The sequence below is a fragment of the Acyrthosiphon pisum genome, chromosome A2, assembly GCF_005508785.2.
Source record: "Acyrthosiphon pisum isolate AL4f chromosome A2, pea_aphid_22Mar2018_4r6ur, whole genome shotgun sequence".
NCBI lineage: Eukaryota > Metazoa > Arthropoda > Insecta > Hemiptera > Aphididae > Acyrthosiphon > Acyrthosiphon pisum.
This window is the reverse complement of record NC_042495.1, coordinates 110,944,058-110,955,751: the sequence shown is the minus strand read 5'-3', so window position 1 is coordinate 110,955,751 and position 11,694 is coordinate 110,944,058. Positions and strand designations below refer to the sequence as shown.

At 30.2% G+C, this 11,694-nt stretch overlaps 1 protein-coding gene across 1 annotated transcript in view; it reads left to right on the top strand.

The window, feature by feature from the left end:
- Positions 1-10,255: 10,255 nt before the first annotated feature.
- The window catches only part of LOC100571889 (prostaglandin G/H synthase 2-like), a 3,218-nt gene continuing 1,779 nt past the window's right edge, over positions 10,256-11,694 (top strand). The window contains exon 1 of the mRNA XM_029490052.1: positions 10,256-10,590. Within this exon, the coding sequence (XP_029345912.1) occupies positions 10,256-10,590 (335 nt within the window). The remainder of the gene's footprint in view (positions 10,591-11,694) is intronic.

The following is an 11,694-nucleotide window of genomic DNA, read 5'->3' as shown; positions in this document are numbered from 1 at the left end:
GAGGCTAAACCGTTATTTAATGCGGTTTTGTAAAAATTTAAATTTCAAACACTCTTAAAAATTTTTTGTCTTAGTCCGGTTGAGTTTTTTTTACAGATATTTAAAGAAAAACTTATGGAGACCCTTGTACCAATTTTTAAAAGCTTAGTTATAAAAGAAAAAAATTTTACGATTTTTCAACCACAAAATTACTTGCAAATTTTCGCAATTTTGACATATTTCGTATAAATTTAAACTTTAAGCACTTATAAAAAAAAATTGTGACTAACGATTTTGGATTTTTTTTTATCACTGTGAGAACAACTTATAAGAAACCTTGTATTACATTTTCAAAGTTTTCTATCCAACCAAAAATTTTTTATCGTTATTTTAAAAAAAAATACTTAGAAAAATTGAAAATTTCATTTGTCTATAAATAGCTCAAAAAAAGTCGAAACACTTTGAAAATTTAACCCTGTATAGACAACGCTAATATAAACATCTGTTGCAAATTTCAAGTGCTTACAATAATTATTTTTTGAGTTACAGTAAAATTAAGTTTTCGTTTTTGTCAAAAATTGGTTTTGCGTAAAAATTCGCGTTTTTCCGTTATTTTTTTAAGGTTTTTCCTGCCGCTTTTGAAAAGTATTGGGAAATTTTCACTTTTGACCCCCCAAAGTACCAACTAGATTCACTTTCCTTTCAGAAAAGGTACAACTTTTGAAAATCGAAGCATTTTTACTGCTCCAAAAGTTGTCGTCAGACACAAAAAAAAAAAAAAAAAAAAAAAAAAACAACACATCATGTAAAATCAATACATTCATCACTTCGTTCAGAATCTAAAAAAAATTATAAAAGTATTAACTTTCAAATAGGTATCTATAAACAGCTCAAAAAGCGAAAAATTATTTTACGAGTTATATTGTGATTAGAAAATACTAACATAAATATTTGGTGAAAATGTGTAGGTGCCTAAACTATGTAGGTAGGATTACTCCCACCCCCTCGAATAAATATATACAAACAATTTGCCACCAAAAACGGTCAAAGTTGAAATATTGAAGAATTTTATCTGTTCCAAAAGGCGATGCCTGAAACAAATCTAATTTATATCAAAAACAAACTATTATTGTTCGTTGTTCCAATCAGCAGGCATATAAAATTTGTTTTGAAAATATATCAATTTTATTATCATAATATTATACAAATACTGTAGCGACGGCCAACGACATTAAACAATTTCATACGATACATACTGTTATTGTGCTAAATATTTGATGCTGATATCGTTTTGGAATTATCTCGAAATATTGTAACCAATTTTATTGAAAGTTGTGGATCGTATAGGTTTTTTGGATTTATTACATCTGTCGGATCTGTTTAATATTGCGTACAGAAATAATTTTCGTAAGGTTTGTCACAATATTTGCAACAAAACATACATTTTGTACCTAGGTAATTTATTAATTTGGAATTTTCTTTTTATTATTATTTCATTGTGGTCGCATTAATGATATTAGATAGATAAAAATATATTTATCATAATTATTTTTTTCAAACATCGAAATTTTTGTTTTTGTTCATGTTTTTTTGCAACAAACTTCACAGAAATAATTTCTGTACGCAATAATTCCCCATGGAGGTAAGAAAAAATTACTTTTCCAAAATCCTGGAACTTTCTTTATTTTATGTATACATCAGATTTTAGGTAAAATTGAATAATTTTCATTGGCACGTTAAAATACAAAAAAAAATCTCAAAATTAAAAATATTTTCAAATAACTTCGTATTGTCATTAAAAAAAATTTGAATAAATGTTTTTTTTATCCGTTTAATATCATTAATACCCCTGAAGGAAATAAACATAACATTTAAAATTAAAAAAATATATTATATTTGCCTGATAAATAAAATATTAGGTTTCATTAAAAATAACGAAAAAAAAGGCCAAGACGTACAATTTCCATGTTCAAATAGTTATTAACAAGGTAAAAATAAATGTATGATTATGAAATTTTATATTTGAACTAAGGAACATATGATTATTTTATTTTATTTTAATTTTTTTATTTATTTTACATTACGGGACTAGCCCAAAGTACAGATAAACAGAATAGATTACAGACAAACATTATAATAAATTTGATATGAAACAAAGACTAAGGCTTAAAGACTAGAGAGGTTCTCATTTACTAAACGCATCATTCGGTGGATAGGGTGGTTTCGGCCATAGTTAGTGGTGTGACGAGGAACGTAGTAGTGGGCCGTTAGCCTGGAAGATCTACTTGGAACACGAAAGTTTACCTCAGCGAGAAGCTCGGGGGCATTAATAGTACCATTCGTAAGTTTATTTAGGAAGTTAATGTTGGCTAAGACTCTTCTATCGAAAAGACTACAAAGTTATAAGTGGAGCAAGACTGGGGAATAATCGTGAGGTTCATGATGGATATTAAGACAAAAGGATGCAAAATTTAGGAATTTACGCTGAATACGCTCAAGTAGGGAAGAGTCTGAGGTCGTATAAGGATCCCAAAGAATGGAACCATATTCTAATATTGGCCTTACAAGCACACAGTATAAATTGTTGAGGGAATAGGTTAGATTGAAATCAGAAGAGAAGCGTTTAATAAAGCCTAAAGTCTTTAAAGATTTACAGGTGACGTGCTCAATCTTATGTAATCTTATCTTATTATGTAGTTTGATATTTTTTTTTTAACACATTTTGAAATAAGACTTTTGAACGTCTAAAATAACGTTTCAGACCACTGTGCAGCGTAATAAAATCTACATATTACTATTTACTATGCATTTATAGTTATCATAGTTTATAAATTATAACAATATTTGGTGACTTTAACATCAATTCGAATGATATGAAATCGGAAACTTTTAAAACTTTCCTTATGGGCACATTCAATTTACATATGATAAACAATCCAGTAGAATCTACAACAAGAGATGACACCACTATCGATGCAGTATTTTCATGATATTTGGAAAAAATTACATCACAAACATACGTATCATATTTCGGTCACAGGCCGGTAATTTCGATTATTGAATATGATTAATATAATAGTAATTAAATAGTAATAATAATAATTTTTATTTTCATTTATTTTTCACATTTACTTAAATATACATTTACTTATTGACATTTACTTTTATTTTGAATGGTTCAACTAAAATGTATTTGTAATCTATAATATTTGTTAGAAAAGAAACTTCGTTTCTACCGGGTGTCCCATGACACCACTCACCTTTTTTTATTAATTATACCTATATTTAGAAATGCAACTGAACGGAATTTGTGAAATGTATTACGTATAGGTAGTTTGAATATTTTGAAAATTATGTTATTTTATAAATATACTCTTTGTAAATATATTTGCATTGAGCACATTTGATCAGGTAAATTATATATGAACAAGAAAGACAATAGATTAGCTTATATTTTAGATTCTGAACAGAGCAATGAATGTATTGATTTTTTTTTTTTGTGTCTGTCATCACCGTTTGGAGCAGTAACAGTGCTTCAATTTTCTTGAACAGTCTTTTCCGTACGCGCCGAGTCGCTTCCGGCCGTTTGCCGCCATTGCGACCACCTCGTGGCTAGTTTATATATATTATATTATTTCGTTGCGCCGGTACATCAGTTGTCGTCTGATTCCGACGTACCACCATTCGTGCCGCGACCGGCAGAGCGCATATTTTCACTCGCCATCGTTCACCTTCGCCGCCGTCCACCTCGTGATCGTCGATACAAATGATATCAATTCAACTAACTGACTACCGTATTAATAATAACAATTTAAACAATATAAAGTATCCTAGGCTGACAAACCGTATCAGTTCATAATCGTTTATCGTATTCAATGATAGTATATCATTGAATTCCAATTTAACACCATCCATTACAGTGACCCACTTGTAACCTACTTTACAGCAGAACGACACCCGCTTACCCATCTTTTCAAATTTAATTTTTTTGAATTGAAACTTTAAATTTTATTACAATGACCTATTGAAAATTGGTTTGGTTACAAAAAAACACACACCGGTTATTTTTGTCACACATTCGCATTACTTGCAAAACAATTGAATATGAGTAAATACCTATTTTATCATTTTATTAAACAGGATTGGTAAGTGTTAGAAGTTACCCACATTCAGATATTTAGGCCTACTCAAATCTTAAAATTATTTCAATAAAATCCATTGTATAAAGCGTCTGTTGACGCATGACGGCGTACCGTATAGGCAATAGAGCTACATCACGGACTATGATTTTTAAATCAAATTTTTTGTTAAATTAGATATTTTGGATCTTTAATAGTTGTATTAAATTATTTTATATATTTAATACTTAATAGTATTTTGTATTTTGATTTTTACTGTATTCAGTGACTTACTCAATTTTGTAATATAAAACTAATAGATAGCGCTACAACCGCTCATTGACTTTCCGTAACAGATCTGTATCAAATGATAAAGGTTCGTTTCCAGTCCTGTTAATCATAGTCCGTGAGCTGCATTACAGTGAAACGAAGTAACACGAGTAGGTAGGTACAAGTGTACAACATTTTATGTTTTTCCATTTTTGTTATGCTCATTGTTCAACATAAATATAACAATATATTATTATTGTTGACTTGTAATAGGCTTGATCATAAGCGCAAATAGCGTTTGAAATTTGGGAGGGCCAAAGCCTTACTTTGGTAATATTGAATAAACTTAAAACAATATGTAAGAAATGTTTGGGAGGGCTATGGACATTTTTTGGGGGGCTTAGCCCCTAAAGCCCCCCCCTCACTATTTGCGCCTATGGGCTTGATCATAACATCGCATATATTTGTCTTGTCATGTTATATAATACGGAACCCCATAGTTTGTATACTATACGTCTATACCAGATACCTAAGACCTAACCAAAGGTAACTATAATTATGTAACATTGTGACAAGTATACATGTTTCATATTATGCAAATTACAGCAGAGTCTCAATAACTTGAATTTCGAAGGGAACAAATATACAATTTACCTATTGCATTTTCCAGTTATATACCTCAGACACAACTTAAAAACGTTTCAAGCGCTTTCAACGCTAAAATAAATCGAGTTATCTAGACTCGACTGTATCAATGTCTTATGCAAAATTCAATTGAGTGGAATTTACCTCATAATATCGTCAGTAGCATGCAAAAATAATTTACAACGCACGCCACGTCATGATATTTAAATATAGTATACGTGAGACTTACTGTTATTTCTTAGACGTTTTGCAGTGTGAATGCAGCAAGATGAACGTGGCAGCTATGAGGTCTCTTGAGAACAGACGAAAACTAATAAAATGTACCGAACGAGTCATCTTCGATGTGCTGCCCATTGGAGCACAATGGCAAGCCAGCAAATGTCGAGCAATTAGACTGCACTTGTTCCTGCTCACGGTTTTTCCGAACAAGTTCTTATTTGTATATCAATGTAACTCAAATCTCAAAGTTGATTTTTCGATTTGTTACTTTAGTTTATGGATCTCTTTGGTATTTTCCGGCCAATCCTTACCATTCTTTACTCTGAATAGACAGTAATAGTTTTTCCGTGTTATTTAAAATTTGACAACTAGGTTTATGAAAGAAAAATTATGGAAATATTATACTGTGGCCTTTGTCTATCACGCACCAATATATAGTATATTATGCACATTGAAATGTTCTGCACTGGGATTATAAATTATAACTTATATGAAATGATAAATAGATAAAAATTATGAATAGTATATTATGAATTATGATGAATATGTGACAATATTTGGACTTTTGGAGCATTTTTTCTTTAAATTTTTAATACATTTATGTAATATTATACCAATTACCAAATGTCATACATTTATTATAGGTAATTTTAATCTCTCAACGTAAAAGATTAATTTGGGTCCGAAAGAATATTATATTATATTATGCTGGCTATTGTTATAATTAATACATACCACTTTATAATAATAGCATAGATGTAGATTTTGTTACATGACAACGGCTTGCTTATATTTTATTTCATTTCATTTCGATCGTAATTGGATCATAATTAACATGGACGTAATGAAATCCTTAGGAAGTATGTATAGCTTGTGATGTCAATTTTTACGGTATACTAACTTAACCTGTACTATAAAATTATTACTTTGGCGATTAAATTTAATAAACTCTGGACGCCCCATTCATTTTCTGTGAAATTTGCTAAATTATAGAGTACTTTTTCTAGCCTAGAACTAGATGAACGATTTATGACCTAGTCAGGTGGCGTAACTATAAAAATAATATTGGACTGCTTGCGAATTTAGCTTAGCTAGATTAATTAGATAAATTAGTTAGATAAATTTGTCTATTTATAGATAAATAAATAGATAATTTTGCTTATATGATTTAATATAATATTCAATAATGAAAACCTTATATTTGTCATAATATTTTTTCCAATCGTAGACAAACTCGTGTCTTTTATGTCATCTATAACATCACTGTTTGGCCATGCGAATTTGGACAGAGGCAGCTGGCCGTCGATGTTATCGAGCATCTTTCCGTTCACTTCGGAACAACAGTTAGAAACCATTTATGCTTGTAAGTTACGGTAAAAATATACTTAACAAAAAAAGTGTCTTTTCATTTAAAATAATATATTATATACATTGAAGCCTCCCCTAATGAACACCTCTCCCCCAAATAGCTGTGGTTTTTTTGGATCAAACTACAAATTCTACAATTAGACAAATTTTAGTGACACATTTTCTGAGGTTTCACTGTATATAATATTATATATATATATTATATGGGTGTCAATGTGTCATAGAATATATAATAATTATGTCACATTACAATAATTATTATTGTAAAAATTATATTACACTCCTTTTTACAATGAAGTAACTACTTATTGTATTTGTCTTTTGATCACCAAGTCAGTAAATACTGATAAAATAAACAGACGTTATTCAAGAATTATTGGTTTAATTATTTATTATAATAATTGTATATAAGTATTATGCATTAAATTAATAATAAATTCTCTCTTGTCAATTTAATACAAATATACTTTATTATAATATAAATCAGAATAGCAATATTTATGCAGCGAATCATTAACAATTAATTAAACAACAATTAATTATTTAATTTTTGACAAAATCGATTTTGGTTTTTGGTGTAACTCTATAACAAATGAACATATACTTATACATAAATGACATTTTCACTGAATGCTTATATTCGCATTTTCTATACACGATAAAATTTTCAAAATATTTGGATTTGTCTTGAACTGTTGACGAATATCTTTAGTTTCCAATTATATAAGTTTTTTTTTTCTATGCATGTTAATACAATTTTATTTGTAGGGTAAAAAAGTTTGAAAATTTAATACTAGGTTCTTAATAGTTGTTAAAACGCCATTTGAAAAATATTAAAAATCCATTATCACAATTTTTTTTTTGTAAGCATTTTTGTTCAAATCTTGACAAAACACATACAAATTATGAAAATGTTCAAATTACTTTGAACTAGAAATTCATACAATTTTTTCTTTTAAAATTTAAAATGTGAATATTATGTAATGCAAGATTTCTTATAAGTCTGTATACTTTTATCAAAAAAAAAAAAAAAAATGTTTACAAGAAAGGCTAATTAAATTTTTATGATTGTTTTGAAGTTCGTATTTTTACAAGATTGGAAATTCACTCGATTTCTCGTGTAGCGATTCTCTTATTTTGTTGTAATTCAAAAACGAAAAAACCGTAGATAATATATATATCATATATTGTTAATTTTATCAATTCCTATACTTGATTAAATTTTGAAAATATTTTGACTCGTTTTGAGCTTTTACGGACATTTTAAATTTTTACTATTTTTACTATAATATAATATGAACTAGATAATGAAAATAATTTATTTTAGTGGCTACTGCTAGTTAACAGTTTAGGTACATTGTTTTAAGGGAAAATTGTCTTGATAGTTGATACATTAATTTAAGTTTGTTTACATTAATGATCTGAATGACTGCAGTATAAATTACAACAATTTTTGTACAATACTAGGCTACCTACTAATTATTTAGTAACACTGCTCTACACTACAATAATTTTCACATTATATTTAATTTTATTTTCAATATTTTTAAACTAATAGACTGTGAGGCCAACCAAAAAACATTAACTGCACTTACTTTTGGGGATTATTTAATTCAAAACTGACAATCCAATTGCATTTGCCATATCAATTAATTTCGTTCTTATAATAATATTTCGTTTTTCTAAGTCTGACTTTGAACAATCAATTTCACATATGAAATGTTCATTCATCCGTTTTATTATATTCTCAAATAAAGACATTTTTAATTAAATAGAAATAACAAAAAATAACAAATAAATTAGCAAATTTGCATTATCTCAGTTTGATTTTTGATAATCAAATGGGACTATATATAAATAATATATTGCTTACAGTCTACAGACATAAATGATTTTTTTATTAATTTAATTCCCATCAGCCCACACCGATCGTCACTCGCTACTTCCCTACTTTCCCCCTCACGACCACTTTACTTAGTACTGCCGTCCCAAGCCCGATTCACCACGCAATAAGACACTTGTCTAAGCTAAGTGCTGCCGGTGACGACTGAGTCCGCCTGATTGTGTATGTGAACCTCCACGTATATAATATTCCTAAAACATTTTAACTAGGGTCCTACCGAAGTGTTGTCGAGTACGAGGAATCTCGCCCGGGTCGGTCTGATTGCGTAAGCCCGGCCGACGCAACCGTGATACTCGCTGTCCCTATCTTATAAATGAATAATAGAAATCAAAATATAGACAAGGCGAAATACCGGTAGACCAATAAGTTTATTTTTTTCACGAAGCCGCAGATCAATCAAGATCTTGCCGTTTCAATTAGGGCTTACAATTATTAGTTTAGAAAATATATCTACATGATCCTCATAAAATATACCTAATTAACATATTTCTGCAACGCTTAATGCGTAGGTAATGTTAATAAAACAAAATCTTTAATTTAGCATGTAGCGATTGATTGAGTGTTAATAAGCTAAAATATATGTTACATAATTTTATATATATATATTTAGACCATCAAAGTGCGGTGAAAAGATTAGTAAACGTGCCCGCTGGTACCGAAAACGATGCATGCTCCACCAGCATATTGCCTCCGCCATGTTCACTGGATTGCTGTAGGCTTGACAGTAAATATTTATGTAATTATGTCTCACTACTATATTATTATATTATAATAAAATAAAATATAATTCAAATTAGCACGAACGAGGCAAAACTGCGCATTTGTCTGTTATCGAGAAAATTTAGTTATAACACTTAAAACACTATAGGTCAAAAAAAAAAATTATAAAATTTGACTCGACTTACCTTTAAAATTGCGAGATTGGGATCGCAAACATTCAACGTGCTTTTTTCCAGTAGTCAATGCAAAATACAAATTAACTAACAGTTCATTATAACATGCGACAGACATGACTACGTGAGTCGAGGACGTCAACAGTATATTTTTAAATAATATAACAATAATATTATAATTGTCCTATTTCCCGATCTGCCAGTCTACCCTGGTTCCAACCTTACGGGCCAAAGACCTCATTCGCCGAAGCCATAATCCAATAAAAAAATAATAATTCAGAAAAATAATTTTCAGACAATTTTCCGCAATTGGATACGTTGTACAACGACATCTTCAAACGGAAACCCGGTCAGTTCATATCGGATCAGAATAACAGAAATTTACTGTACAACGCGTTCTACCAATATTTCGTTTTGCAATTTTTCGATGAGAATTCCAACATGACGGTTCGTAATATACCTACTAATTACAATAATCATGTTACGCCCCTGGCGCGTTTAAAGCGATATGCTGTACCTACCACTAAAAAAACGTACATTGAATAATAATTGTGTGTTGTCCGCACACTTGTTATAGGTAACGGCTTCTCAATTGTACGGCAGTGACCCTGCGTCGGAGAGTTCGAAGAGATTGTTCTGCGATGGTAAGCTCAAGACACTGCAATTTAATTATAAACATTATGCGACAAACCAATCGTTCGCACTACGCTCAAACGTATACCTATCAGCTGTGATGAAGAAAAGCTTCTTTAATTGGTTGTTCAAAGTAAATAAATTAAAACACATACTTTTCTTCTTGTGTTTTATAATGTTATAAATAAATGACACGGATGATTTGTGAATAAATAAAGGTCAGTAAAATGATCGGTCTGAAATTTAAACACGGTGATGAGATATTGAGCATGAGCCCATTGTTTTTCGTACTGTCGACACTTTGGGTACGTGAACATAACCGAGTGTGCGACGAGTTGTCACGGAAGTCACCGTCGTTGAACGATACACAATTGTACAGAACGGCCAGGAAGATTGTAACCGGTCAAATGATGACCATCATGATGAACGAAATCCTAAATGTGGAACTCAGACCGAAACTGTACCACCATCGAATGGAAAACATCAGTGGTTTCCACACACCTATTGAACTGTTTTTGACGATGGCTGTATCAAGTCTGCCGGAAGAATTGTCGTATTGCAGGTCAGATCAAAGCCCGATTTTCAAAATTATAATTTATTATAGAAGTTAAAATATGCATTTTAATAATGCACAATATTCGTTATTTTTCAAAAGTATTATTCTAGCATTATTTATAAAGTAAAATCAAAATGCGGTCTTTGATCCACGACCTGAAAAAAGTTCTAGTCTTTCAGATAAAAAAGGTGGGCAAGTGGGTGTCGCTTTGTTGTACAGTAGCTTACAAATGGGCCTCTGTAATGGATGGTGTTAAATTTGAATTCAATGATATAATATCTTTGTATAAGAAAAACGATTCTGGGCGATGACGGTCAGTCAGCCTGTGTATATTACTAAGTAGGTATATTTGGTGATATTATTGTTCGTAAACAGTTCAAAACAAATCAAAATATTTTGATAGTCTATAGAAAATGCTAGTATTAACAACCAGTGAAAATTTCATATATCTACGTTCATTTGTTTTAGAGTTAGGTACACCAAAAACCAACATCGATTTTGCCGAAAACCGATTTTGCGTAAAAATTCCCGGTTTTCCTCAATTTTTTTTGTTTTTCGCGTCGCTTTTGAAAATAACTGGACATTTCAAATGTTTACCTCCCCCAATAACACCAACAATATTCACTTTCCCATCGAACAAGATACTGAAGTTGAAAATCGAAGCACTATTTCATTATAAAACCACTACATTAATCGCTCCGCTCAGAATCTGAAAAAATTATAACAATTTGTAACATCAAATGATTTTTTCCCATGAAGTAATTTTTTGTTGATATAATAATACACCGCGTATCAAAAATATACCGGGTATATAAAGATATAATTTTCAAATTTTATTGAATTGTGAACAATTGGAAAAACCAGCAACAACACCTTTAGACGCATTTTATTAAACTATGACAATAAGCATACAGACTCTATCCCGGATTCGGTTGCCAAGTTAGTGTTCCCGCGCAGTATTAGGGCTGTTCGATTATTTTTTTTATCACTCGATTATTAATTTTACGTTTTATCGATTATTTCGATTAATCGAAAATTAAAAATCAAACCGAAAATCGATTTTATAACGACTGATTAATCGATAAAAAAGATTTTTTAGTGACCGATTAA